The sequence below is a fragment of the Cladophialophora immunda genome, assembly GCF_000835495.1.
Source record: "Cladophialophora immunda strain CBS 83496 unplaced genomic scaffold supercont1.1, whole genome shotgun sequence".
In the NCBI taxonomy this organism is placed as follows: domain Eukaryota; kingdom Fungi; phylum Ascomycota; class Eurotiomycetes; order Chaetothyriales; family Herpotrichiellaceae; genus Cladophialophora; species Cladophialophora immunda.
The window spans coordinates 1426726-1454325 of NW_015622541.1; the positions used below are offsets into that span (position 1 = coordinate 1426726).

The 27600-nt window shown below is 52.3% G+C and overlaps 8 protein-coding genes across 9 annotated transcripts; 4 read left to right on the forward strand and 4 right to left on the reverse strand.

Moving 5' to 3' along the window:
* Positions 1-3930: 3930 nt before the first annotated feature.
* On the reverse strand, positions 3931-6349 carry PV07_00399 (uncharacterized protein). The gene is made up of 2 exons (XM_016386847.1): positions 5908-6349; positions 3931-5846 (listed from the first exon to the last, which is right to left on the reverse strand). The coding sequence occupies exons 1-2, from the start codon at positions 5987-5989 to the stop codon at positions 4111-4113; spliced, it is 1818 nt and encodes a 605-aa protein (XP_016253775.1). The 5' UTR covers positions 5990-6349; the 3' UTR covers positions 3931-4110.
* A 1023-nt stretch (positions 6350-7372) lies between these two features.
* PV07_00400 (proline-tRNA ligase) lies at positions 7373-9911 on the forward strand. The gene has a single exon (XM_016386848.1). The coding sequence runs from the start codon at positions 7523-7525 to the stop codon at positions 9251-9253; it is 1731 nt and encodes a 576-aa protein (XP_016253776.1). The 5' UTR covers positions 7373-7522; the 3' UTR covers positions 9254-9911.
* A 1-nt stretch (position 9912) lies between these two features.
* Positions 9913-12008, forward strand: PV07_00401 (uncharacterized protein). The gene is made up of 2 exons (XM_016386849.1): positions 9913-10496; positions 10598-12008. Exons 1-2 carry the CDS (start codon positions 10283-10285, stop codon positions 11539-11541), a joined length of 1158 nt encoding a protein of 385 aa, XP_016253777.1. The 5' UTR covers positions 9913-10282; the 3' UTR covers positions 11542-12008.
* Positions 11573-14055, reverse strand: PV07_00402 (uncharacterized protein). Its single transcript, XM_016386850.1, has 2 exons — positions 13608-14055; positions 11573-13533 (listed from the first exon to the last, which is right to left on the reverse strand). The coding sequence occupies exons 1-2, from the start codon at positions 13622-13624 to the stop codon at positions 12207-12209; spliced, it is 1344 nt and encodes a 447-aa protein (XP_016253778.1). The 5' UTR covers positions 13625-14055; the 3' UTR covers positions 11573-12206.
* Positions 14056-14079: 24 nt separating this feature from the next.
* On the forward strand, positions 14080-15909 carry PV07_00403 (uncharacterized protein). The gene has a single exon (XM_016386851.1). The coding sequence runs from the start codon at positions 14352-14354 to the stop codon at positions 14853-14855; it is 504 nt and encodes a 167-aa protein (XP_016253779.1). The 5' UTR covers positions 14080-14351; the 3' UTR covers positions 14856-15909.
* A 1921-nt stretch (positions 15910-17830) lies between these two features.
* Positions 17831-21048, reverse strand: PV07_00404. Of its 2 annotated transcripts, XM_016386852.1 has the most exons (7): positions 20813-21048; positions 20623-20767; positions 19890-20569; positions 19624-19839; positions 19489-19572; positions 18596-19436; positions 17831-18547 (listed from the first exon to the last, which is right to left on the reverse strand). In XM_016386852.1, exons 1-7 carry the CDS (start codon positions 20955-20957, stop codon positions 18109-18111), a joined length of 2550 nt encoding a protein of 849 aa, XP_016253780.1. In that variant the 5' UTR covers positions 20958-21048; the 3' UTR covers positions 17831-18108. The 2 variants fall into 2 exon arrangements, with proteins under 2 accessions (XP_016253780.1, XP_016253781.1); XM_016386853.1 differs by having other exon boundaries at positions 20623-21048.
* Positions 21049-22280: 1232 nt separating this feature from the next.
* Positions 22281-24898, forward strand: PV07_00405 (uncharacterized protein). Its single transcript, XM_016386854.1, has one exon. It carries the CDS (start codon positions 22536-22538, stop codon positions 24531-24533), a length of 1998 nt encoding a protein of 665 aa, XP_016253782.1. The 5' UTR covers positions 22281-22535; the 3' UTR covers positions 24534-24898.
* PV07_00406 (uncharacterized protein) lies at positions 24817-27564 on the reverse strand. The gene has a single exon (XM_016386855.1). It carries the CDS (start codon positions 27430-27432, stop codon positions 25312-25314), a length of 2121 nt encoding a protein of 706 aa, XP_016253783.1. The 5' UTR covers positions 27433-27564; the 3' UTR covers positions 24817-25311.
* Positions 27565-27600: the final 36 nt, after the last annotated feature.

Genomic DNA, 27600 nt, shown 5'->3' on the forward strand with positions numbered 1-27600 from the left:
GAATCCTACTACGTAGTGCGAGATACTAAAGGTAAATTACGATAACCTATAGTAGAGTGGACATTTTAGTTAGGCTTAGACGTATACGACTATTATACGATACTACTAATAACCGTATATTAGGCGCGATATATATTAATATATTAGCTCCTACGATATCTACTAGCGTATAAAAGTACCGCGTTATTAGTTATATAGCTATCTAGAACCCCTCCTAAGACTAGATAGGCTATAGTAAGATATCGTAATAGACTTTATTATAGGGCTACTACCGTTAATATATAGGCGAAACGTATATAACTTAATACTCGTTATTATTAATCGATTCTTAAAGATAGTTTCCTTAACTCCGTATCTTAGTACTATTAATACTCTATAGATAGGCTAATTAGTCCTAGAGAAGATAGTTACGAGATTTAAGGCGCTAAAGTTAATTATATCTAATTAGGGTACGATATTTACGTCTTTATATTAGGGTACTCTATACTCCTACCTTACGACTCGTAGACTATTCTTAACTACTTTTTATTTATAGACTAACGGATAGATTAAATAGATAAATTAGACTCTAGAGTACTATCTCTAATACTATATTAACTATTAGTAGTTAGATTAGATAGAGCTACTTATAAGTACTAAGTATACGATTAACGTAGCGCCTAATGCCTCTATAGAAAAGACGCCGTTTAACCTTATCTTATCGTTTTTACCTACGTTATATATAAATGTTAACTATAAGGAGCTCATATAGTAACTAATAAACGTTATAACTAAAGAAAGAGCTATTACTCTTATAGAATCGCTTACTATAGTAGAGGAAATACGCGAGATTACTAAGACTCGTATACGAAAATACTATAATAAGAAGAGGATAAGTATATCCTTTAATATTAATAATTAAGTTCTTATTTCTACCTAGAATATTAGAACTCTCTATACTAGTAAAAAGCTCACTAACTAGTTTCTAGGACCCTTTAAGATTATAGATAAATATAGTATAAACGCGTATACGTTAAGGCTACTAAAGAAATATAGAAGACTCTACTATATATTCTACGTCTCCTTATTATAGGCGTATTACGCGCGCCCTAGCGTTAGTATATCTAAACCTATTAATATTAAGGGCGAGGAAGAATAGGAAGTATAAGAGGTACTAGGAGAGCGTCGCTAGTATAGCCGAACTAAGTTCCACGTTCGCTAGAAGGGATTCGGAGAGGTAGACGATTTATAATAGCTAGCGATAGACCTAAAAAATGTATGCGAGGCGATCACTAACTATAGAAGGAAAGTAGGGATAGGAAGATAAGTAAAGGGATTTACATTTAGCCTAAGGCTAGGTACGCGAAACACATACGACGCCGTAGCGTCTTAACCACTACTAGACTATAAGCCGTAGGCGCGTATAGCGCGCACTACCTAAGGGTAATACTATACTAGGAGGATACATACCCGCTATATAGGTGATACACTAGGAAAAACATACGACCGCTATATAGGTGATACGCTAGAGAGACGTATATAGACCGTATACTACTCGTTATCGTCACTCTTAGGAAGATCAGATAGTGAGTCTAGGTCCGACTTACGACTACTATCTACCTTATTATACTAGACTAGGGCGTTTAATTAATTCTATATAAGTTAGTACGGGATGTAAGTGAGGAGTACGCGCTACTTACGATAACCGCATAGGCCTTGACTATAAAGCGTAAGGCTTTAAGGATACTACTAAGGATGTTAGCGATGCGGTTAGAGGTAGTAGCGGCGGAGGGGGAGGTAGCGGTAGAGGCACTAGAACTAGAGGTAAGGTTATGTCTTATAGACACCTTTAATGCGTTTTATATACGCCTAGATAGCGTAGAGACTTCGTCTTAGACGGCCGTAATAGCGGGCGCGTCCGGATTACTATCTATAATTATCTGATTATAGGTAAGAAGACGGTTAGTAATAGCTACGTAGGATAGAGGAACCTAATGCGATAAGTATACGATAAGCTTACGAAGATACGTATAATAGTATAATACTTATAGGAATATAACTCTTAGAACTAGTATAATTACTACGCTTATAATAATTATAGCGGATATAGCCCTTAGTAGTACGCGTATCGCATACGATACACTAGTTAGTTAGATAACTACGACTAGCGTAGAGCGCGCGTAGATAATGTTAGTAAGGTAGCTTCTCTTAGGAGGAACGCCGAGACGCCTTAGAGAGAGTTTAGGGGGGAGCTAAGTATACGAGTTAGCTACGAAATGTATATAATAAGTATAAACTACTTACGAGGGCCGCTAAGGCGATAAGGAGGTTAGCTACCTATACCTAAGGTGGTACTATTAGGACGGAAATTAACTATATTTATCTACGAAGCGATTAGTACGTAACTAGTATACGACGGATGTTACTAACGTTAGAATATTACGTAAGACTAATAAAAAGGAAGAAAGAGATAAACTAAGAGAGAAGAAGTAGTATCTATATACCTAGGCGTAAGAGGCGACTACATTAGGATATAATAAGGCTATTTATGACTATACTATTATTATAACGTATTAACGCTACGTATTCACGTTACGCATTTATATATGCGTTTAATAGAGCTTAATAGCGATTCACGCTTAATAGGTATAATGACTATTTATATAGTGATTTATATAATAGTTCACATAGTACATTTACGCATATACCTAATAGGCATATTTAATAGTGCATTCATATAATGCATTTACATAGCGAGTATACCCTTATACGCACTATTTAGACGGTATATTCAGGTAGTAGATAAGTAGCGCATATAGGACGTAAGCTACTCGTACGCGAGCCTCACTAAGTAAGAGGGGAATACTACCTATACGGGCCTCTTAAGGACGAGAAGCTAAAAGAGGGGGGTAATATTATAAACGGGACCTAGAAGTCGGGCATAATTAAGATCGCGCTAAGCCGGACCGCGCTAAGCTACTTTAGGCCGCATATAGTCCGTATAAGAAAAGTATGCTTCTCGTATCCGAGAAGCATCCTCTCCTTATACTATAAGTCTTTGTCACTACTAGATGTAAAAGGATACTTATTACTACGGAATATATCTATCGCTAAGTACTGCCTATCTCTAATAAGGCATCCTTAATAGGATCGTGCGTAACTAAACGCTCAAAAAACACGCAATTTGGCTGCAACGCCTGTGGGGTGAATCTATGTATCAAAGGTGGTTGCTTTTATAGATACCATATAGATTTACATAGAAATTTACTGTGGAATAGTATTTAATATCTAAATCTATCCCCGTGGTAGCATCGATGTGCCAAGTGCCAAGAAAAAAAGTGCCAATCGGACGGAACGGGAGATAGTTAGATTTAACAATAGTTATTGTGATGGGTTGAACCCTGAAGGAGACTCGGTTCGGAGGAACCAGCGCTAAACCACCTCTAGTTAGTCAGCCGGACAATATCCACGCAGGGGGTACACGACCACGTAAGGAGTACAGATTAAGAGAGCCTCATTTCCTCGTCTAGCGGATCGACGATGGACGATCACAAGGCCTGTGCGCCATATACAAGAGACGTGTAAGAGAATTCTCGGCGATAGGGCTCGCATTTCCGTCAAGGACTTTATGCTAGTTCGTTACCCGCAGGATCAAGGGAAGATAGAGGTAGAGCTAAAGTTGCACAGGAAATCCTACGACATTGAGCTCCTTTGGGCTCCTGCGGGTTAGCACGATGCGATGTTCATCATACACAGAAATTGCGGTGATTTCTCACTGGCTTTAAGCCGACAGTCGAGCAGGTGCAAGGAGACAATATAGCCAAATTGGGACATACCATGCAAGCAGCGGAACTGTCAAGAACAAGGAGGAAGACTTGGTTTTCATTACGTGTTATTAGCTTGAGATATACTTGGGTTGGACTAGAAGGTCTGGATTTTAGTTGAAGTGATAAGCTGTCTTGAGTCTTGGGGGGCACAACCGCACCGCGCCTCCTGCGCTATGAAAAGCCACACTTGTCCTTCCCGACTTTAGCCACGTTGCCGTTATGTTGATTGTGATCAGTGGTTGTGTGTGTAAGAGAGAGAAGCCGAATTGACATCACTGATGTGAAGAAGCCGAGTACCGATTGTTTACAAGAAGTGGGGGGCATTGAGCACAATGCCCATGATGCATCCTGCAAGCGTGCCAGCGATCGGAATGGTCATGATCCAGGAGAAGAGCAGGAGACCAACTCGTTGCCAGTTGACCGCCTTCCACGTGCCATTGCAAAGGCCAACTCCGACCGTGGCGCCAGTGATGCACATCGAGGTGGAGACGGGTAGCGAATACTGCGAGAACAAAAGCACAGTGATAGCGGCTCCCATTTCCATCGAAGAGCCCCGAGAGGGTGAGTGATAGGTGATCTTATTGCCCATGACCTTCATGATGTTGTAGCCATAAGTGATGAGACCGATCGAAAGCGTTGCCGAAAGCACTGCGAGTTGCCAGATAGGCACTTCGGCCTTGGACTTTGCGGCGTCCCCAGTGGACCAGGCGGAGTAGATGACCGCCCAGGGACCGACCGCGTTACCAATGTCGTTGGCGCCATGGGCGAAGGACGCCGTGCATGCCGTGATGACCTGGACAAAGGAGTAGGTGTGCTCGACCTCGTTGGGATATTTGGTCGCATGGGAATACACCCGCTCCATACGTCGACCCTCAGGCGTGCCCGCAATACCAGTCTGAGCAGAGTGGATGTCGTAGTTCACGCCGTATAGAACAGCGACGACGAGCATGGCCGGGATACGAATCATCAAAGTCTTGAGGTTGCGTAGCTCGTAGATCTCGCCTTCACCGATGGGATTCTGGTGCAAAGTGCGCATGGCCCAGCCGAGAGGGCCTCGCTTCTTCCGAAGCCGTGCGTGGAACTTGGCTTGGGCCTCAGCTATTCGCTCTTTGTAGGTCAATTGGGTGGACTGAGCCTCGACCTCAGCAAGACTCTTTTCTCCTGCACCAGCTTTGACATCACCTTCAACCTTTTCAACGTCGTCGTGGCTCAAAGAGTCTGGTGAATGAGTAGAGCCTTCGTCGTCGTCATGCTTCTGAACGACAGCATAGTCCGGAACATTGGCTTGCTCATTAGTATCGGCTGTGAATGGTCGCTTCCACAACAGAGGACCCATGGGGAGATGCCAGAACTTGACGGTATGATCCTTCTTGATAACCTTTGCGTGCAGCCAGGGAACGAAGAAGATAGCGGACAGGATAAAGAGGCCACCACCAACGCCCATGGTAACAGAAGCGATGTACCACGAGGGCTTCTTGTTCAGACCAAGATTAGGAGAGCCCTTGTAGACAACAGACAGCGTGCAGACCGTGCCAGCAATGAGGAAGAAAAATGGCGAGGTAAAAACGGCCCACGGCACCGGGTTCTTTCGCAAGTGTACCACCAGCTTGATTAGCATGAATATTGTCGCAGCAAACCCGCCGGAGATGAGAGGAGCCAAACCCAAGCCGGCGAAGATGGCACCGAGACCCTGGCCACCATTCCAGCCCCATTCTACCTGAGAGGCTCCAGCGACCGCGACACCCACGCCGGCGACAGCCGAGATGAGCGAGTAGGATGATGAGACATGGGCAGAATGTCGTGTACACCACATGACCCATGAAGAAGCACCTGCGAGCGCACAAGTGAATGCAAGCATCTGAACACCAGCGTTGTCTTGGAAGGCCTCGAGAGGAATGATCTTGTTTTTGATGGTGGATGCAGTGCGTGCGCCGACAGTGATGGCTCCAACCATCTCAAATACAGCACCAAGGACCATGGCTTGTTGGTATGTGACCGATCTGGAAGAGACGCTGGTGGCCCAGCTGTTGGCTACATCGTCTAACATGACACGGTGGTTAACACCCCACACAAACTATAGGAAGGAGGACGAGCTACTTACTGGCGCCGTTGTTGTAAGCATCAAGAAGAGCAAACAGTGTCCCAATGGCAAAGACGTAATCGTACTGGGTGAGTCGTGCCATCTTGGTGAAGATTGCACAGGTATCACTTTGCAAGAGATGTTGATCTGGCTCGAGAACTGGTAAGAGGAAGAAACGGACGGCACAGCAGAGCTTTTATGTTGGCCAGCGCTCGGCACTGTTGGAAGTAACTGCAGAATCCATCCTCTTGGCTGCAGGGATCGATGTAGCTTTCCTTCTCCTCCCCTGTCCACGCCACTGGACAAGCCAAGCCATCATCAGATCGGAATACTCAATGCTTCAGGCGAGGTCAATCCCACATTTTAGAGCGTCCGAGGGCCTGGGTTGGTCGTGTCGCTCCCGAAGGTCTCGTCTCGCCCGCCTTGGAGAGGAGGTGAAGCAAAGGCCAAGAAGCGATAACCCGCCCCCGTTTGCAAAAGAAGCAAGTTCAAGCTGCACTCACGCTCCCTTCCCACCTTCCAGAAGGCCTGGCTGCAACTCCGAGCGGGCGTGTCTGCGAATTTGATATACGGCGGAGGCGAGCACGTTCCTCCAGGAGGCTTCATGACTGGTCCGCGAACGAGCAAGGGCCGGTCTCCGCTCTACTTGGCATGCCTTGGCGAAGTGAGTCCGCCTGCGCTGCGCCCCTTCTCTCAGTGCTCGTCCGTCGCGTAGCTCCCGATACGTTCCTGGGCCAATATCGACTTCATCTCAGACCGTGCTGGAGTCACCCAACAGGGCTGTCACTCTGATCCCTTGGCGTGCAGAAATTTGCTTTTTTGTGGTGCTCGCAGTCACGGTCGGCGGACCGAATCCCACGTTTCCAAGATAACGACCTTGAGAGGGACACTGCAATGACAATCACGCGAAATGGAGGCGTATTAAGAGAGGAGGTCCATCAAACTTGATCCATCGCAGCACTTATATTGACAAATTGGGCTCTTGGCTTGCCGTAACATGTTCCTGCCTGGGTAGGAAACCCGGGGGGCGTGTTGCACTCATCATGAGACCTTAGGCTCCCTTTCGCGTGCACATAGCCTTTTGAGGAATCACAGGATGCCAAAGCACAGGAATCGTGGATTTGGGCACTTCGTGTCACTGCTCTCGACGTCGACGTCGATCTCAACCTCGAACATTGCCAGCAAGGGTCTCTTGGACAACGGCCAGGCATATTTCTGATCGATGAGATCTTGTCTTGACATCCTGGTCTCGTTCAACTGCACAATTTCAAGTGTTGTTCATATGCTCAACGTTGAAGGCGAACGAGTCAGATGAGACAGATGTGGTTGATGGTCAAACCAGAAGCCCCCCAAGTCTTCCGCCAGTTGCTGCAGTTTGCGTCAAACATGCCAAGCACATTTGTTTGCTGCCATCCACGTGACCGTCATACAATTTTAGACATTGGCGGGGTTTGAATGCGGGTCTGGCATCTGCTCGTGCGACGGAGTCACACAGCAGTCAACAATCCTGAAAAGTCTCGACTCCTGAGTACACAAATCGCTCAGCGGGGAGGCAGTGATTGTTTGTGGCTCAACTGACTCTGAGTCATTTCCATTGTCGTCTCCCTTCAATATCTCACGAGCGTCCACGAGTACAATGTCCCACTCTAGAAACCCCTCCAAAACCGAACTTCCCACCCGAGAGAAAGAGTCCAAGACTGAAGCCGGACAAAAGATGGAGGCAAAAGGTGCTCCTGACAAGCCAATTGGCAAAGCGGAAGCGAAACTTCCTCAAAAAACAGGCGGAAAGAAAAAGAAGATGGAGGGTGCAGCGCTGATTGGCATTGATGTGTCCAAAGATGTCGACTTTTCGGAGTGGTATCAGCAGGTCTTGCTGAAGGGAGACATGCTCGACTACTACGATATCTCTGGTTGCTACATCCTCAAGCCTGCCTCGCAGTTCGTTTGGGACGAGGTTAGAGCCTGGTTTGACGCGAGGATCAAGAAGATGGGTGTCAAAAACTGCTCCTTCCCTCTGTTCGTCTCCGAAGACGTGTTGAATCGTGAGAAGGCTCATATTGAGGGGTTCGCAGCCGAGGTGGCATGGGTGACCCATGGAGGCAGTACCAAACTGGAGAAGAAGATTGCCATTCGCCCTACCTCCGAGACTGTCATGTACCCTTACTACGCCAAATGGATTCAGAGTTACCGTGACTTGCCCCTCAAACTGAACCAGTGGAACTCGGTTGTCCGGTGGGAATTCAAGCATCCCCAGCCATTCCTGCGTACACGAGAATTTCACTGGCAGGAGGGTCATACGGCGCATCTAACCGAACAGGAGGCGGGAAAGGAGGTCCTGGAGATCCTCGATCTGTATGCTCAGATCTATGAAGAGCTTCTAGCGGTCCCTGTCATTAAAGGGAGGAAGACGGACAAGGAAAAGTTCGCGGGAGGACTGTATACCACCACCGTTGAAGGGTACATCCCTGCTACGGGGCGTGGTATCCAAGGAGGTACCTCGCATTGCCTGGGACAAAACTTCAGCAAAATGTTCGGCATCACCGTGCAAGATCCCAACGCAAAGACTGAGGAGGAAAAGAAGAACCAGCTATATGTCTGGCAGAATTCTTGGGGTCTCTCGACTCGTGTCATTGGTGTGATGGTCATGATCCACGGGGATGACCGTGGTCTGGTAATCCCACCTCGCGTCGTCGAAGTCCAGGTCGTCATTGTGCCCGTCGGAGTGACAGCCAAAACCACAGAGGAGGACAGAGAAGCCTTGTACAAAGAAATCGCGGGGCTGGTGGAGGTCCTCAGAGCTGTCGACGTCCGAGTAGAAGCGGATTTCCGAGAGGGGTACTCCCCAGGGTGGAAGTTCAACGACTGGGAATTGAAGGGGGTTCCTCTTCGTTTGGAGTTCGGACCTGGGGAGAGCAAGGGCCACTACGTCACGGCGTCTCGACGAGACCTTCCCAAAGCTGAGAGCAAGAGTCAGATTGCCATCAGTGAACTCAACACTGCCGTCCCGGAGCTGCTGAACACCATCCAGAAAGACCTGTACGATCGTGCGGATGCCAAATACAAGTCGCACATCAAGAAAGTGACCAACTGGGACGACTTCGTTCCGGCACTGAACGACAAGAACGTCATCCTGTTGCCTCACTGTCTGACTGAGGCATGCGAGGACCAGATCAAGGAGAACAGTGCCCGTAAGGCGGAAGAACAGAGCGGTGTCCCCCAAGACGAACGAGCTCCCAGCATGGGTGCGAAGAGTCTTTGCATTCCATTCGACCAACCCGAGGGCATCGAGAAGGGCGTGACCAAATGCGGGAATCCAAACTGCTCGAACCTAGCCGAGGCATGGTGTATGTTCGGCCGGTCATACTAGTTGGATGGAGGGAAGAAGGCAGCGAGGGCCCGAGATAGACAAGACGGGGGGGTGACATGTGGTAGACATGTGGTAGACGACGAGATGGCCGCGTTCAGAGCATGCATGCATTGTTTGAGTCAAATCTCCTTGATCACGAGGGCGCTGTCGAGCATATCAGCTGTCACCGGGGGCACCACTGGGAGGGTGTCGGTGTTTGACGACAAGAGGCGAGGCTTGCTTAGCTTTATCAGACACTGCACTGTCGACACATGATGGGTGCCCATGGTTGGTCCCGGGGTCCAGGAACAGGATAAGATCACCCAACTGCGGCCCCTGCAGCCCAATGGCAGCGGGCGTTTTCTCAGCGTCTGCTATCAGGAGGTGCTTGGCCTGTGTCAAGAGCCCACTCCCTGGACGATAAGCTCTTTCGGGGGCTTCAGGGTTGCGCAGGAGATCGGAGGAGAGGAAGAGGGAAGAGGGCATCGCTCACGAGTCACGATAGACGCAGCCTAGATGGCGTCAGATGGAGAAATGAAAAGGATACAAAAGCATCTTCCAGTTCCACCCTCTTGACATTGAAACCAGGTCGGCCAGTCTCCTCCAGGTATATGTGAACGTGGCCCCCGTACCAAGTAAACTAACACCTCTGTTTTTCTCTCTCTTTCTTTCTTTTGCCCCTCATCGCCAACATCCACATCCACATCGAACATCCACCCAGCGATCCCTACCACCTCGTGCCCGCCGAGCCGCCCTCGCTCCCTCTCCTCCCTCTTCCTACGCCGCTGGTCTGGCTCACCCAGGCCTAGATCTCTCGGATTCTAGGCGCGCTTCTTTTCTTCTTCCCGGGGGCCATTCTGCCTATTGCCCTGCTGCTTGCTATTGCGACTGTCTTTCGCTTCTTGCCTCGCTTTCGCCGTTGCCGCTGGTTCGGCCGGCGCCTGTGCCTGTGCCTGTGCCTGCGCCTGTGCCCTGCACCCTCCGCCTCTGCGCCAATGCGAGCTGGTTGAACATGCCAATTCTGGCCGGGCAGCAATTTTTGGATTCCAGATGGGCAGGAACCATCACCATCTTCGACTTCCAGAGCATCTCTACCTTTCGCCGCCTCCCCCTCCACCGCCGCCGTTCTCTTTCACCTCTGCTTCCCTCCTTGCTGTCAAGTCTGCGGTCCATTTCTCTCCTTCTGCGGCTCTCTTCTGGGAGACTGGTCGTCCCACACCCTTTGCTGTCGGCGACCGCATTCCAGGCTTCAAAACCTCTGCTGGTGAGAATACGACATAATTTTCTTGTCTCGTTTGGGGAAAGAAATAGCACACCTAGGGCAAAGAGAGAAAAAGAAAGATTCTAATCAATCACTCTGAACAGCCTTCTTGACTACCCTGCGGGCAAATCTCATCCTCGACCTCGAATCTACCCCGCCATCTTTTCCCAACACACCAGACATTCTAAGACCAACCGACATGGCTTCTTCCGGCAGCCTCCCTCCGCCTTCTCCTTCGCCTCTGGTGCAAAGCTCCGAGGCTGTTGGTGAAGCGTCTCCCCTCGCTGAGAAGCACGCAGGACCGCTCGACTCGCTCCCTGAGCTCACGACTAAACCCGCCGTGACCGAAGACGACAAGATCGAAGCGCTGCATTTGATTGCCGACTCCGTTGCGCAACAGCGCCAACTTGCCTCCGCCGCCATTATCTTCCATCCTTTGACGCTCTCGTTGCTCGTCCTCCTCCTGGGCATTGCCTACCAGAATCTGTACAAAGGCGCCTCCTCGGATTGGGCGATCATTGGCACGACATCGGCGGGTATTCTCATGGCTGTGCTGATCACCGTGCGCTGGCTCACGAGCGGCTACATTTTCGAGGCGGAGCGTGTAGGGACCTGGAAATGGCTCAACGAAGGTCGTGACAATCCGGACGGGGGCATCGTGGGCTCCGAGGACGAAATCCTCCTGACCAGATTCGGCGACGATGTTATTGGGACGACTGTTGTCCGCGGTGTACGCGAATCCTCTGGTTCTTCCGGCAAGTCACGCAAGAATGCGCCTGTCAACGGATACATCCGTGCGTGGACGGTCAAGCGTCGGTATAGGCACAAAGGAGTAGGACAGGGTCTGCTCGAGGAAGCAATCGCCCTGTGCCAGCAAAAGGGATGGAGCGGTCCAGAGTTTGCAGAGGACCACGCCAACTCGGCGGATGTCGTCCACGCGACGTTTTCGGGCGGTTTCAAGAAGAAGGAAAGGCAAGCCAGGGAGATGCTGGAGAGGATGATCGAGGAGAGCAGGTCGAATGCCAGCGGCAAGAAAGGCAAGAGATGATACCCCCCTTTTTTTTGGTTTCCACATAATTGGAATGATAATACTAGACATGGCGAGCGGCTGACTGCCCCGAGGCGGAGGATCTTGACGATCGATTAATCGAGGCATTTGGGCCCCAGGGGAAAAATAATCCGTGCTGCAACCCCTAATACCATCGTCCCCTTGTCCTCCCTGTGTCGTCCCTGACTGACTGACCTCCTAATACCGTCCCTGTTCTCCTATTTCCCTCAGCCCTCTAACCTCCCACAAACATACATGCCCCTTGCATGTACTCGGTACCTGGAGTACCTGGAGTACCTACTCGGCACGAGGTACATAAATCTCAATCTCAAACGGGCACGGGGAGCAAGACCGTACTCGCCCACCGCACTTATGCTTGGAGTATTGGGAACTAAGGTCGACAGGGCCAGCTGGTTGCATAGATTCCCTTCCACTCGTGTCTCGAAGGGGCACAGTAGTAGGTACTAGTAGGTAGGTAGGTAGGTAGGTAGGTAGGTGTGTATCTGCGTCTCAGCGTCCGAAGCATGAGGGCGATTTCTTGCCTTTCGCTTTCGCTTTCTTTCACAGATAATACCCTAGACTCAGACCCTGAACCAATCCTAGTCCCAGTCCTAGACCTGGACCTGGACCTGGTGATAGTAAAAGTAGTAGCAGAAGTGGTAATGTTACAAGAAATATTCCCCGACGGGCTTCTTCGCAGGCATGCCCCTGGTGCCCTGCGGCGCGGCCTCGAAGACTCTATACCTCCGCCCGGGGGTGGCCAGGTTCCAGAGCACGCCGGCTCCGCCGCCACTGCCATCCCCACCCACGGGTTCTTTGCGGCCTTGGTCGCCGTTGGCCCTCTGAATGCAGCCGCCGTTCGACCCGTCCTCGCCCAGCTCGAGGATCGCGGCCACGTTGCCGCACCGGTAGCAGTAGTTCGGGGCGCTCCAGACGGTGACGATCGTCTTGTCAAACATCTCTTTGTACCCTTCCATGACCAGCTGATGCGCCCGCGCAATCAATGACAGGTCGTTGTTGTGGTTGAAATGCCTCACAATGTCTGCGCCAAAGAGAAATCCCGCGCCTCGCGGGCTGAGCCCCCATCCTTCAATCTCGTCCGGGTCGGACCAGAGGAGGTCGCACATTGCGCCCTCGTGAGGGACTTCTTGCTTACGGTCAATGAGACGGATTTTGTCGACGGTTTCAACCAGGGGCGATAGACCGCCGTGGACGCAGAGGACTGCGCCGGTCGAAGAGGTAGGAGGTTGGAAGAGCGAAGGAGGTGGTTGGCTGGGTGAGGACTGAGAGGCGTCAAGAGATGACGGGAGGTCGACGTCCGGAGCGGGAGATATTCGACTTCCGTCAGAGAAGGCTTGTGATTGTTGCGAACTCATCGAGAGGCCGGCGAACTGGCGACGGAGGGTCTTGGAGATGAGTTCCCCGTTGGCGTTGAGGACCTCGGACTCGAGGTCTTCGTCCTCCGACGGGAGGGTAGACTGCGTATTGCTGTCGTTCATGGAAGACGCCATGCCGCCTGTCGGAGGTGGGACGTCGGTCGTCGCGCCCAAAATCAACGCCCCGAGCGCCAGATAGTCAAACACTTCACAACAATACCGCCAGACGTTCGCACTCCCATATTTCCTAATACATTCATCGTAGAACCCGTAGACGGTGGTGATCTGCCTCGACTCGTGATTGCCCCTGATAAGGGTGATGCGATCCGGGTATCTGACCTTCAGACACAGGAGCAGCAGGAAACTCTCCAGGCTGTAGAACCCCCGGTCCACAAAGTCGCCCATGAACAGATAGTTTGTGTCGGGGACGTCGCCGCCCACGCGGAAGAGTTCCATGAGATCGTGGAACTGGCCATGGATGTCGCCGCAGATGGTGACGGGGGCGTCGACGCAGACGACATTGCCTTCTTCGATGAGCAGTTCGCGCGCCTTGTAGCAGAGTTCGCGCACTTGGGGTTCGGGGATGGGGCGGCACGCGCGCAATTGCGCAATGGCTCTGGAAGGAAGATAGGCGTCAGTGTTATGCGGGCAAGAAAGGGTGCGACAGGCTGCAGTAGCAGGCGCACTTACTTGTCGAGGTCGCTCATCACCGCAGCGCAGATGAGGAGGATCGTGCAGCGTTAGAGCACATGAGTGTGAGATGTGTGACTTTGGGGCGGAGAGTGGGTGGCGGTGGGATGGCGTCAAGTACTCCGTAGATAGCGAATCAATGAGTCGACGATGGCGAGCTAGGCGGCGCAGCTGCAGGTGTCGAGGTTGCTGAGAAGTGCTCGTAGGTACAAATGATGAACTTCTCAAATCCGAGTCACTGATCACTGATCGTGGTGTCGCGTGGTCTGGGGGAAACTTTGTGGCGGTCACAAAATGCAATCAAAGACTGGCCTGGGCTGCCCAACCCATGATGGGACTTTTTGACGATATGCAACGGCGATCATCTCGGGAGATCCTCGGCAGCAGACGGGTACGGCGGAGCATCTACGCATTGAGATGGTCTCCGCAATACAACCGCGAAAAAGGAAGCTTGGTGAAAGTCGAAGCTCCAAACATATATGCGTCAGGGACTTATCACTTCCCCCCTTCCTTGTAAGACTCGAGACGGGCCTTGATCCATTCTCCCGCTCTACCAAGGTCCTCGCTCCTTACATCCGTCCATTTCCGATCCCGCCCGAGCCACTCGTTGACGTCGACCAGCCGAATGAAGATTCACACCACACCACAGCTCCTCCCGCACGATTGAAGCATAGCAATAACCTCTCCCCCCATTGAGCAACGGAAAAAGAGGGGGGCAAAACCTGGCAAAGAAAGAAGAAAAAAATGCCACCACATCTACACCCGCGGTCCACGGCAACCTCGACCCTTTTCGCGGGGACGCTGCTCGCCTCCTTCATCGTGGTGGGCATCCCGCACGTCTTTCCCTGCCCGCGGCCGCGGACGGGGTACGCGGCGGACGCGGGACGGATAGAGCTGGATGAAGACGGCAACCCTGTCCGCCGACGACAAGTCCGACCAGGCGACAAACCATCCACCTCCGGAAATGCAATCCCCGCTCACTGCGCGTCTCGGGCGCCGGCGCAGGAAGAACAACAGCCACCACAACCTCGCAAAGCCCCGCAAGGTCTCCAGAAGGGGCTGACTGCGTCGAAGAACCTGGACGAGGAAGCGGCTCTGTTCAGAGAGCTGCAGGCCGAGGCAGAAATGTTGGAGAAGGAGGCCAGGTCGGCGAGGGAATGCCCCGTGCCGAAGCCGAAGGGGTGGGTTGGGAGGATACTGGGGTTCGAGGAGCAGGGTAGGAATGTGGCGGATAAGGAAGGTGGATGAGAAAGGAACCGGATCTGGAGAAATCGCAATTGACAAAGCTCACGGAGCGAGCTCAAGCGCATGACGGGGTTGAGGTCTGTGGACTCAGCTGCATAATTTTGCACCAGTCCGGCTAATCCCAAGGACGATGTCGAGGCGTGGGAGAACGCCCTTTCCGGCACCCACGAGGTACCGGCAGGACATCTTGACGGACGCCGCTGGCATCAAGACCGCTCTCGACTTGGCGAATGGTGTGGCGGAACCGGTGGTCCCCACTGCATACAGCTGGCTGGATCTACGACCAGATACCCGCTACCCAGAGTCACCTGCTGAGGGAACAACCTCGCACGACCTCGGACAATGACTGTCGCTATGTCGAGCAGCTTTCACCCAAGGGCAGACTGACCTCCAGATGGTAATGAGTCTGGTTATACGCATTGGGCCATCCTCTCAAGGGTGAATATGGATGGCATATGGCTGCTAGGTGTCGACGTGGACGGAGACAGCCGCTGCGATGAATGAGGCCAGGGCAAGGAATGGTGATTGAATGGAGCACAAGGCAGACAAACAGGATCATGGTCATATCTTGACTCACGAACTATCGCTTATTCTTTATCCAAAACTTTTGCGCACCATCTGGTAGCCTCGCCTGACTTCCAGGGCCTCCAGGCTATTGACTGTTCAAGCATGAGAAACAATGTCAAAGGAGAAAGCAAAAGCTGATCAAACACGTCTCCGACTCCCCTGGCAAAGCCTTGCAACATGTCGCGCATCCCACCTCAGATCTTTCCACCCACGATTCCATCAATCTTGAATATCTCCATCCATCCCCCGAAGACTTCTGTCTCGGCATGGTTGGGTCCCTCTGCCTCAACTCAGCTATCCCTTTCCTGGTTGATCTCTTTGAGCTTCACCCCCGTCTTCCAATCCAATTCTCTTGCAATCTTGGTCATCCGCTCGAACACGGGCCGCCCAACGTATCTCCAGAACCCACCTGCACGAACACAGGTCTCCCGTTGTTCATTCTCAAACCTTTCCAGGTCATCTTTCACGAGAGCCTTCAGAGCTGCGACCAGGGAAGGAGTCTGCTGCGAGGAAGAGGCAGGGGCTTTGTTGATTCCTGCTCCAACGCCATTCTTCTTCGCGCCGACACCATTGGCAGCGACCGCCACAGCGTTCGCAGGACAACCACTCGACCGAGCATGTCCTCCATCCACCCCCAGCTTCACCAAGACGGCAACGAGCAAATCCTCCATCTCATCGTCCTCAGTGTCACAATCATGCACACCCTCGCTGTATCTCCTCTTCTTCCCGCCACCACCGTGGTTGGATGCACCGGCAATCGAGCTCTTGCGCCTTTCACGCTCACTTTTTCTCCTCTGCGCAATGCTGGATAGTAACGTCTTCTTGTGCGCCTCAATGCTCGCCATGAATCCCATGTTTCTTGCAATGACCTCTTCGATGGTCTTGTCACTCGCTAGTGGGTGTGTCGCACCGAGATGTCCTCCTGTTGATGTGTTGGCGCCGTGCAAAACCTCTGCGACAAATGAGACGTCCGCAGTCCGGACATTGATGGTGTGCTTCTGTTGATTCTTCGCAGCCTTGACTTGCGACTTTGCTGCCTTGGCAGCCTTTTTGAGCGCTCGAGCTTCGGCTTTTGTCAATTTCGGAGGTATGCGCTGTCGGTCACTCTCGTCAGTCGTGCTGATTGTGGTGTCGGTCACGGTCTGAGCATCGTCATCTTGGTCACCTTCGTCGTCGAAGTCATCATTACCACCGTCGAGCTGCCGGACAGCTTGCTGAACGTAAGGAATGTTCACAGGCAGATCTCCCAACAATGGTCTTGTCTTGGCCGCGTCTGCACTTGAGCCATTTGCGATCCTATACTCTGCGAGAAGTTCTGCGATCTTTTTGCACATCAAAGCGCAAATGTCAGTTGGTTCCTCCGTCACAGGCCAATTGTCGCCATCTAAGGGTGATGTTATGGGAAGGGTATTGCAACATGCCGCATCACTCACCTTCCGATGTCTGTTCTCATGCAATTCATCGGCCTGGATGCAGGAGAAGCAGTTGTGACTCGTGCCAATTGCGTGCATGGTCTGGTGGTAGCGAAAGCAAGGGATGCTGTGGACGCCATAGCATGTTTGTCGCGCCTTTGGGTTGCTCATCTTCATGGAACAAAGGTAGCAGCTGTGCTCTATGGTGCACGACATGTGACGTCGATTTAGCTTGTGCTCTCCGCGTGTATTTCAACATGATGGCAAGGCTTGTGGAACAAGGGGTATGTCCAGGTGCAGTTGCTTACCAAGCCCGGAGGCCGCTTCCCATTTGAATGGGCTGTTGGGCGCAGCCGGATCCATAGTCACAGACCGCTCGCCGCTGCGTCTTTGTGGACTGGTATATTTTTTTTCTGTTCACGAGCTGTGTTGAGGATGTGACAGGGGTGGCACTATGCCAGACAGCGCAACAGGCACCAAAATGTGTGAGGTGTTGGTGGGCGCGGATGGATGAGGATGTTTTAAAAGGGTTGAGGGTTCAGATCGGAAGAAAGGAGCACGGTGAGGCAGTGAACGCAGGAGAGACGGATGGTATCAGACAAAGCCCGGTCTGCTTGTGCGTGAGCACCAAACAGTGATTGTATGTGATCGGGTATGCGCGGCTCGAACTGGAGGCTTGCAGAGGATGGAGTGTCTGGACAGCAGGCGGTGTCGGCGTGATGTAGAATGACTCTGCCGCTTCCTAGAACAAAGAACGAGGGGCATGATGGTGAGCTGTGTGCAATCTGACTTGATGGATGGAGGCACGGCACATGGAATCCAAGTCGTTACTGGCATTTCGGGCAACTGCAACTCGGTGGAGATGGTCAGCTGTGAGATCCCGCAGAGAAGGATGGTGCCAACACGAGGCTGCGAGGAGATACAGAGGATACGCACAGAGAGAAAGAGAGAGGAACAAGACGCTGGAAGATGGAGAGAGGGGGAGGAGGAAGAGGAAGAGGAAGAGCAGAGAGGTTTTGTTTCATTGCCAACATCGCACCAAGCAGAATGAGTGAGCTTGACCACGACGGACCATTACCTAAGATATCAAGTTTGCTATTGCCATCCACGCGGAAGCAGCGACCGCTCGGTGTTTGCAGCAGTCGATTCTCAAGTTTGCTTTCAATTCCAGAGATATTCCCACAACGTGGCCAGAGTCCCCAACAGTCGATGGTAAAAGAGCGTCAAGCAAACTGAAACGTCGGGCGGCTGCATTCCAGGCCACATTCCATCGCCATTCAGACGACCACATCCCTGACAAGCCTGGCTGTGCACCAAACATATGGATAGTTCCTCTGGTACCAGTTGACAAAGGTCTTCTTCAATGCAATTCTCGGCACCGTGGCCCAGCTGCCTCCGAGACAAACATTGTGCTTGCTATCGAAGAAGTCAGCCGTGTATCCGGGATACAGGTCCATGGCTTTGAACCCTTCGTGTGGCGCCAACGGTGTACTGGTCCATTCCCACAGGCCCCCAAGGTCGCTCTGTCCACGGAGTCGGTCGGCGTTGCCAGTCACAGGCGTCGGATGCCAGTGGCGGAAGGCAACATTGCGATCGCCCAACTCGACGAAGAGCTCGTTGGGGTCCAGTGAGGGACCATCTGCACTACCGTTGACGACACCATTCGACTGATGGGTTGATGGAGGTGTCTCTTGGACACCATCATTGGAGAGATGGCTATGATGGTCAGCCTGGTACCTCCATTGCTCTGTCATGCAGACTTACCCATTCACGGCTGAAATCAACTTGCTGGTCACCTTCTGTAAGACGCTGTCTTGGTTCTCAACGTACTGGTAAAGGCTCCGGGCCTCCTCCAGCGTGGGAATGCGTCCGTTGGACCATTCTGCGTAGGCCGCCAATTCGTCGTACGAGGCCATCACGGGCCAGTCCAAAGCATATTTGAGAGGGATGAGACCGTAGACGGTTCGAATAGCCTTGTCCTCGACAAAGGACGGGCTGGCCATATCTAGTTCATCCTGAACATGGCCATTCGCACCGTTTGTGCCGTTAGTCCCATTGAGCACCGCACCTACTTTAGAGGCCGTCCACGAAGCTGGCAGAGAGTCCTTGTGGGTAACTTCCAAGAAGCGAGCGTACTCGCCATTGCTGATTGGACGACTCTGGGCCTCGAACTCATTGACCGCTACCGTGCGTGATGGCCGCTCGTTGTCCCAGCCGAAGTACCTGTCGGGACCGAAGTTGTTCTCTGGGTCGTCCAAGCCGATTTTAACCTTGCTCGCAGGAATGCGATGCCACTGGTTCGAGGTACGATTCGCGCGAGCCTCGGCGGCCAATGTTCTGAAGTCGGGCAAACCTTCTCCTGGTGGTGGCAGAACACGCTCGCTCTGAAGCAGCATGTAGAGGAAGGTTTCCAAATGCATCGCCTCGTGCTCATAGGCAAGCCAAAGACCGCGGCTGAGCCTGCGGTCGGTGTAAGCCCGGCCAGAATGAATGCCCTCGACGATACGTTCGCGAACACGTTGCGAGTAGTTCAAGATGTCCTCCAAAGGAGGCCAGGAGTCCGGGATCTCACTGTGGTCATGACACAATTCGGGATTGTCCACGTCTGATACGCCTTCAGCTCCGCATCCTGGTTAATCGTATGGTTGAGGTCCTACCTGGATCAATGCCTCGCTCAAATATGGACATATAGTATGCCGGATCTGTAGCCTTTTCCTTGGTGGCCTTCATATAGTGAATATCTAGACAGCGGTTAATCTAATGCCGAATTGTGTTTCGCCATCCCCACATACCTGCGAACGTGGGGATGTGGCCCAGGTAAAAGATCAAGTCATTTCGCAGCTTGATAGGTTTGTTGAGCAGCTCGTCCTTGGGGACCATAGACTTGGTCACTGTATCCCAAGCCGCCCATAGCTGTCGCCAATCGTCGAGCGAAGGGACAGGGCTCGCAGCGAACTCTGCTGGCTTGGTGGGGAAATTGATGGTGGACGGCGACAAAAGATGAATATCTGAGTTGTGACAGTCAGAATGGAATCAAGTTCGCCGTGCACGTACTCACAATAATCATTGGTCTTGTTGTTGTAAGCCGTCTGGGGGATTAGGCCAGCAGCATGCCAGAGAGCATCACGCTGCGCCTCGGAGTACTTGAAGGCGTCCTCCAAATGGACCTTCTCGCCTTGCTCGAAGGAAAAATCTTTGTTGTTGATCGTCTTCAGGGCCACGTATGATGCCTGATGTTTGTTCTGGTTCTCGTCATACACGCCTTCGATCTGCCACTCATCCTGCCGGAAAGCCTCATAGCCCAGGATGTTGTTAGCGTGGGTGAGACCATTGCGGTAGAAGCGCTCCGTCACATTCATGGAGTCGTTATAGGCCCGGAAGACGCGGTCAGGCTGCTGGCATGCGTCGATCCCTACCATCACATAGTCCGAGGCGGCCAAAACTTTCTTGAACGAAGCAAGGAACTGAGCGGCCTCCTCTCGAGTGAAATTGCCCAGGGACGAGCCCATGGTCATGACACAGGTCGTCCTGGCGTCAGTCGCGGATTCCTTCAGCCACAAAAGAGCATCGTCATAGGTCCCATGCAGTGCCCGGAAAGTGACATGGTGGAATGCGTTGATGTCCAACTGGGCAAAGGTCCGCTTGAGCTCGGACAGGGATAGATCCAAGGCATAGTACTCGACGTTCTTGTTTGCCTCCTCAAATGCTTTGAGAAGGATGTTCACTTTGCGGAGGTTGCTATGAGGCATCCCACGTCAGCCTGACGAGATATACATCGTCGAGGAACTCACCCGCTGCCCAGTTCCACGAGACGAGCGCCGTCTGGAATCCGCCCAACGATCTTGCCGGCATGTCTTGTGAGAGTGTCTATTTCCGCGTTGGTGAGGTAGTATTCATCCACATAGGTGATCTCCTCAAACAGCTTTAGACCCTTTTCTACAATTGTTTAGTGTGTGCCTCAAACAACAAGAACCTCTGTACCGTCATAGAGCAGCAAGGTCGGAAACGTGCGCGGCTGCCCTTTGGGAGGATTGAGAGACTGCTTGAGGGTATGGAGCAGGGACTGGTCCGACTGGTCGCTCCTGATGTCGAGGATTGGCACCCCGGCGGGAGTGTGGGTGGCCATGGTCACGAGTGGTTGACAGAAGAAGGCTTGGGGATCAAGTACGAGTCGCAGGTAGATATTTGACCGGGGAGACGACCAAAATATACACGGCAGAGTAAGTAGAGATGGAAAAGAGATTCATGACCTTTGAAACGACGGAACACAACAAACTCGACGTATGCTGGAATCAAGGTTCCACTTTTACCCCGGGAATGGTTGGACCATTGGCCAGGCAGGGCAAGTCATGAAGTTACCAATAGAAGCAGATCTATCTTGACTCCACCGAACGGCTGAGGCTTTTCTCCCAGGCTGTGAGCCTGTAAGAAGACGTCCCTGAGTGGCTGTGGAGTAGGGAAACGTGCCGGAACCGTCGCCAGGATGCAGCCCTTGACGTGAGGGATGCAAGTAACACGCATGATCAGTCAACACATAAAACACACACATGCCACTTTCCAAGACCTGAGGGGCGCAGACAGGGGGGTTAGGTAACCGCAGAGATTTCATGATCAGGAACGAGGCAGAACGGTAGGTGATTCGAGAATCCCAGCCGGGTCTCCTCGCGAACCACTTTCAGCCAGACGGAGCCAAAATGTGGAGGGGAGTCCCGGCAGTGCTGACAATGACGACACGACTGAGAATCCGAACCCGAGTCGCATAAATCTTCCTACGCTTGGTGGTGACGAATATGGATCGGAAATAGGAGCACCGGCTTGGTGTCAGCGTAAGAGGCCCAGTGGAAGAAGTCTCCTGCCAGCAACTTTGTTCAAGGCTGGACGGAGTGAGGGGGGGCAGAAGAATAAAGGAGGGGCAGCGGCCCGTGACTAGAGAGACTAAACTGCTTTGGGCACTCGTAGACGTCGTAGTGCAGGTACTAGCGAGCTAGATAACTTGGAATGAAGCTTCACGCACCACTCTGCAACAGCGTGAATGGCCGTCGCGTATCTTTCAAACACTTCGCCAGGCATCCGTTAGGCACCAGACGGAGATGGCCAAAGGGCCAGTAAGCCACAGTAAGCCAGATGAGGGAGCCTTTGGAGCCATTGGTGCTGTATTCCGTAATCACAGAGACGGCAGTCAACTACTTCCTCGACAAGCTAAACATGGCGGCATACTATACGCAGCCATAAAGCGGCATCATCTTTTCTCCGCATGCTCCGAGTATCAGTCATACACGGCAACTCGGAGTATCTTAGAGCCGTGTAGTCCGGAGGCATGGACGGACTTGGCATTTATGGCACGGAAAAACGAGTCGCCGCAAAGCCCGGGAGCGGCACCACTATTCCCAACATAGCAAGAAAATAATAGAGCAGGCGCGCTCTCCACAACTTTCTCATTGAGCTTCACAGACACGAAATTGCATCGATCTCGTTCACATCCCACTCTTCATACACACGCACCCGCAATTGGCTTTCTAACGCGTTGATAACCTCGCATGATAACCTAAACCTAGCCTTTCCGTGTATCGGTCCCACCGACCTCGATCTATCCATGCTGCTGTTGGCCTCGATGATGGTCGCCCGTGCCTATTCCCCTCCGTCTGCTTGATCGACCCGCATATCCTCTTTTCCACCGGTTTCCCTCCATTCCAAATCAGCCGTCATGTCGAAGTCTGGCAACCTCGCCGCCCTGTCGGCAATCCTCAGCCCTGGAGAAACGCCCACCATCTACTACGCGGAGGACCCTCCATACCTACCTCGAATTCTTGTCTTCTACTACCCCGTCCAAGCGGTGGGCTCCCTTGCCTCGACCTCGCGCATTCGAACTACCATCCTCTCCGCAGCCGGGTTCAAGAGCTATGGGGCGTTCTCAGTCGCCCCGAACAGCAGTTACTACTCCGCCGTCCACAAATTACCGGAAGACAAACAACGGGATGATGTATCCCGAGGCATTGCCTTTGCGCTTTGTCGCTACTTCTCCGAAGTGCCAACTGAGGTCAAGAATGCCATTGCTGAAGAGAATTTACATCATGGGATTGCTCTGAAATGGGGGCAGACACACGCCGCTCAGGTCACATGCCGAATGTGCAAAGTGATAAACACCGAAGAAATAGTTGAGGCTCTCCGCCCCTTTTCCAAAGAGAGACCTGCAAGTCCTCAGACACCCACCAGACCTTTAGCTTCGATCAGAAAGACTCGGCCGTCCTTCCTGCCTACCGAAACTGGCAGTCACAATGTTGGTCGCGTCAATCACGCCTTCACACCATCTAGAAGGATACCCAGTGGTCACGCAAAACGCTCGCCGTCCATATCTACACCGGCAGCACGAAAAGCGAGCTCCACACTTGACCCAAAGTACTCGGTCCAGCAACTTGAGTCACTGCGCTTCAAGATGTGCGAATTTGTGGACACTGAAGATAGATACATTACCCGACTTCAAGAATTAATCGAACTAGTCACCAACCAGGGTCGTACCCCAAAGTCCCTGAGCTCCAAATTCTCGAGTTCGCGCAACCAAAAGGCTGTAAATGCCATGATCCAATTCCCTTCTCTGCTGGACCAGATCAAGGACTTAAATCTGGCTTTCCTCGATGATGTTGAGACGGCGCTTCACTGTTCCGAAGATGCTGCTTTGACTTTTCTGGATTCTGCACAAGCGAATCCGCAGCTCCTCACCAATGCCAAAGATCCTATGGGTATCTACAGTTTTGCCAAAGTGCTTCTGAACCACTTCCCGAAATTTCCCATGCCCTACCGGCAATATCTGGACCTGCATTCCCAAGTCTCCTCCAATCTCGATCAATTTTTGAAAGAAGGTACCACTTCTATCCAGCGAGCACCGTCCTTGCTTATGGAGCCGGCTCAGCGTATCTCAAGATATGGTCTTTACATCGACACTATGCTTCCGCATGTGCCTTCAAATTTCACCGTCGCAATACGAACCTTGGAGAAAGCTCGGAAGATCATCGCTGAGATATGCGAAATGGAACCTGCAGCTTCAACCATATTGGACTCTCTGCGAATCGAGCATGAAGCAAAGAAAAAGGGTCTTTCCCCGACCAAATTGCTCTCAGGCCTGACCCGATCGAATGGAACGATCCGGGAAGCTCCAGCATTGACGGGCAGTGTCAGGGAGAGAGAAGGGCCTCGCCTTTTCCCTAGCCTAGGTCGCAGCTTGAGTCGGCGCCAGAAGACCCCGAGGCCTGGTCTGTCGGGTATTTTGTCTGAACAAGATCCCGAGCAAGTGACCAATGTACAGTCTCGAACAGACGAGAACAGGCCCCTCACGTCGTCCTCAGTGCTGTCTTTCGGCTCCGTCAAGAGGCCGCCCACGTCAGGGTCTAGTGTCAGTGCCACGAACCGCTCCACCGCAAGCGCCAGTCCAGGTCCCAATGCCCCTGCCTTATTGCTGTCAAGCAAGAAACGCATTGGGACCGCCCCTGCGCCTTCCACAGTCACAGGTAACATCATGGCAGCAACCGCTCGCGACGGAGTTCAGATGCCTACTTGTTCGCAGGTGGGAGGGGTCGAAACTGTGGAACATTACAAGGCCCAGTTGGTACGGGTGGAGGAAGAGAATTATAAGCTCCTTCAGGAAAACGCCGAATTGAAGAGACTGATCAGGGAATGTACCTGCGGTGGTACAGGGCGGCGGTTATGATCAGTATCTCCCATTGGTGAACATCTCACTCATGGAGAAACAGGACCAAGGAAGCCGGCGCACCTGGAAACAAGTGATAGACGCAAGTTAATGAGTTATGACGATTGGGTTTGGCATCTCGTGTTTGGATTCATGGACACCTTTTCAAAAGCAAATGTATTTTTACGAGCTGTACGGCAGGAGGTTGAAGAATAGATTACAAGCAGGTCTTTTGCTCCGGCTAGGGATATTGAGACACGGCGCTCAAAGCCCATTATCTTAGACCGCAGCGAGTGTCCCTTAGGGACCAGATGATCAGAGTGAGAGTGCTCGAGTTATTTGAATCGACTGGATGGGAGTTGACCCTATCTGTTTGTCTGACTGTTCACGTACATCCTGTTCGACGCTCAAGAGAAACGCATGATCTCTTGTCACCGCGGAGTGTATGCCTGAGGCGGAGGGAACTCGCTTGTGTGCGATCGATTGAGTGAGTGGCTGCTTCACGGATTGATTGAGTGTGTGTGTCAGTAGTGAGAGCCTGACAGCGGATTTTCCAAAGAAAAAGGACTATCTATCCCCAGAGCTTTTATTCCCCTTCCCAAAGAGAGCCGCGCTAATGCTTGTGCTCATGCCAACGCCCATGTCCATGTCCATGCCCGAGGAAACCGCCAGTTGAATTCAGACTCGGAGCACAGATCAATGACGATCCCCTTGTACTTCTCACATCGACTTTTTCGCGCGATCTCCATTCCCTGACAAGGCCCTCATCAGTCCGTTCCGTCTCGGTGGACCTATGTGGTCAGCCCTCGTCCTCGTCGTCATCAAAGCCCTGTCGAACGGTCGCCCATCCACTCTGACTTCTCCTCCCGTCGCGCTCCGTGTTCATCCTCAACGCCCTCGCCTTGTCCGAATCATCCTCGTACCAGCATCGGGCCGTGTAGTCGTCTGCAACAGTGACCAACTGGCCGTTCCGATGCACCCATGCGACCGCGGTGACTTCCTTTCTGTGGCCGTTGATGAGGGGTGTGCCTGTGTAGTAAATGGGGCATTGGCCCTCTGTGCTGACGTCGTGCAAGGAAGCTGCCGCCAGTAAGGAATTGGAGAGCACGTTAGCTGATGAGGTTCGCTGTGGCAGGCGAGGTCGGGTGGACCGCGATGAAGTACTCAGATGAGAGACAGCTGGAGGACGGCGCTGAGCGGCTTTGGTCAGGTAGCGCTCGTCAGTCGGGAAAATCACCGCACAGTCCTCGCCTGAGCCGGCCGCCAGCAGTTCGGTGTTTTCGCTTGTCTTGCGGCGGAGGGCGAGCTTGTCGTAGAAAGAGCCCAGGCGGAGGGAAGGGTCGCGGAAACCGTACAAGGGGCCCAGTCCTTGCCCCGCTGTGCGAGAAGTTCGGAATGGGTGACTCGGCGTCAGTGACATCTCCGGGCATCCACCGAGTACGAGATGAGCGGTTGAGTAAGCATAGACGGTGTTGTCCCGACACAGTGTATACAGCCTGGAGCCGTCGGTGTTCATGGTCATAGAAGTCACGCCGAAGGGCCGAAGGGTCTCATGGCTCTCTGGTTCAAGAGTTGCGGAGACAGGGGTGGGTCTGCCCGTTCGTTGTTTGTATGATGCCCGCATGTCCCATAGTTTGATAATGGCGTTGTGCTCTGAGGCGGTCGCGAGCATATGTGGGCGAGTGTCACTGATGAACGCGCAGGTAGTGACCGCAAAGTCAACCCGGGAGGACAGTTTAGCAACTTGGCGCTTCCCATTCACGGGTTTGAGCTTGTCCCAAGAGGTGTGCGCATCCCGTATCTCGACTTTAGTGTTGACTTGTCTGCTGTTGTCAAGCAAGTGAGGTGCGCGCTGCAGGGGTGCGATATCCAGTGTTCCAACGGGTTGCGCACACCGGAGATCCCACAGACAGACACTGCCGTCTCGGGAGCAGGTTGCAAGGACCTGGTTCCCCGAACTTGGCTGCCACTGAACCCGCTTTATGGAACCCAGATGGCCAATCAATGTATGGGTTGACGTTTGTGCGTCCACGTCAATTATTCGACAGGTTTGGTCTCCGGACGCTGTTGCAAGAAGTCGATCATCATCTGAAAATTCCATGTCCATTATGGCATTGTCGTGGGGGTACATGCAGGACTGAAGCTGCAGGCTACCGGGGCGATCGGGGGACCGTCCCCAGGCTCGGTATATCTCAACCAGACCATCCTCGTTCCCGATCGCGACATATTGTTGATGGTTGAAACTGGCAACACAGAATGGTAGTGCTCGAGGTTGGACATCGAACGAAGGACTGGTGAATAGGTCTTCCGGCAGACTGTAGAATTTTGAAGATTCGTGCTGCCATAGACTGCTTTCATTACCAAAAGGGATCTCTTTTCTCCTCCCGAGTTGTCGCGACAACAACCCGGAGGCGTTGCTCGAATACTGATAGCGGGCTATCCTCGGAGGATACCGCAGCATAGGCTGCAATGCTTCCTCGTCCTCGTCATCCGTCTCGGAGTAAAAGGCTTCATCGCCATCCTTGACTTCTGCCGCAGCCCCTTCCGCCTCCAGGGTGCTGGGAAATCCACAGTTGACCTTGATTGGCGAGGACGGGATCGAGGATATCGACGTGAATGAGAGCTTTCGTTTCTTTGACGGAGGTTGTTCATGTTCGCCCACGGAGGCACCTAGGGACTGATTACTTCCCAACCGACTGTTGAGATTAACGGAAGACAGTTCTCGCAAGGCTTTCCTTGAGGTTCGAACGGGACGGTTAGCATTCTGGAGCCGTGGCGTGAAAAATCGAGTGAACCGGTTTGGAGTAATGGATGGGTTCTTCTTGATCCGACTACTTCGACGGGGACTCCTTGTTTCGTCCGGTGCAACTGCAAACGTGACGGTCTCTGACCGGACAGGTCTCTCTGGTGTGTGGTCCATGGAGGGAGCCTCGGGCGGAGAGTTCGATGATGCTGCTCGAGTACCTGTTATCCTTGGCTCTAGGAGAACATAGTTATTCTATAGATTTGGTAGGTACAGAAGAATAGACTGAGCAGAGGAAGCTGTTGGATGGCAATTGGGAAGAAGTATGACAAGCCCGAGAGACGT

Coding starts and splice junctions, on each gene's coding strand:
- PV07_00405 (XM_016386854.1), top strand. CDS start 22,536: ATGTCGAAGTCTGGCAACCTCGCCGCCCTGTCGGCAATCCTCAGCCCT.
- PV07_00400 (XM_016386848.1), top strand. CDS start 7,523: ATGTCCCACTCTAGAAACCCCTCCAAAACCGAACTTCCCACCCGAGAG.
- PV07_00406 (XM_016386855.1), bottom strand. CDS start 27,432: ATGGACCACACACCAGAGAGACCTGTCCGGTCAGAGACCGTCACGTTT.
- PV07_00399 (XM_016386847.1), bottom strand. CDS start 5,989: ATGGCACGACTCACCCAGTACGATTACGTCTTTGCCATTGGGACACTG. Junction 5,847..5,907: donor TGCTTACAACAACGGCGCCA/GTAAGTAGCTCG, acceptor GTGTCATGTTAG/ACGATGTAGCCAACAGCTGG.
- PV07_00403 (XM_016386851.1), top strand. CDS start 14,352: ATGCCACCACATCTACACCCGCGGTCCACGGCAACCTCGACCCTTTTC.
- PV07_00404 (XM_016386852.1), bottom strand. CDS start 20,957: ATGGCCACCCACACTCCCGCCGGGGTGCCAATCCTCGACATCAGGAGC. Junction 20,768..20,812: donor GACCTTGCTGCTCTATGACG/GTACAGAGGTTC, acceptor AAACAATTGTAG/AAAAGGGTCTAAAGCTGTTT. Junction 18,548..18,595: donor TTGATTTCAGCCGTGAATGG/GTAAGTCTGCAT, acceptor TGACCATCATAG/CCATCTCTCCAATGATGGTG.
- PV07_00401 (XM_016386849.1), top strand. CDS start 10,283: ATGGGCAGGAACCATCACCATCTTCGACTTCCAGAGCATCTCTACCTT. Junction 10,497..10,597: donor AGGCTTCAAAACCTCTGCTG/GTGAGAATACGA, acceptor CACTCTGAACAG/CCTTCTTGACTACCCTGCGG.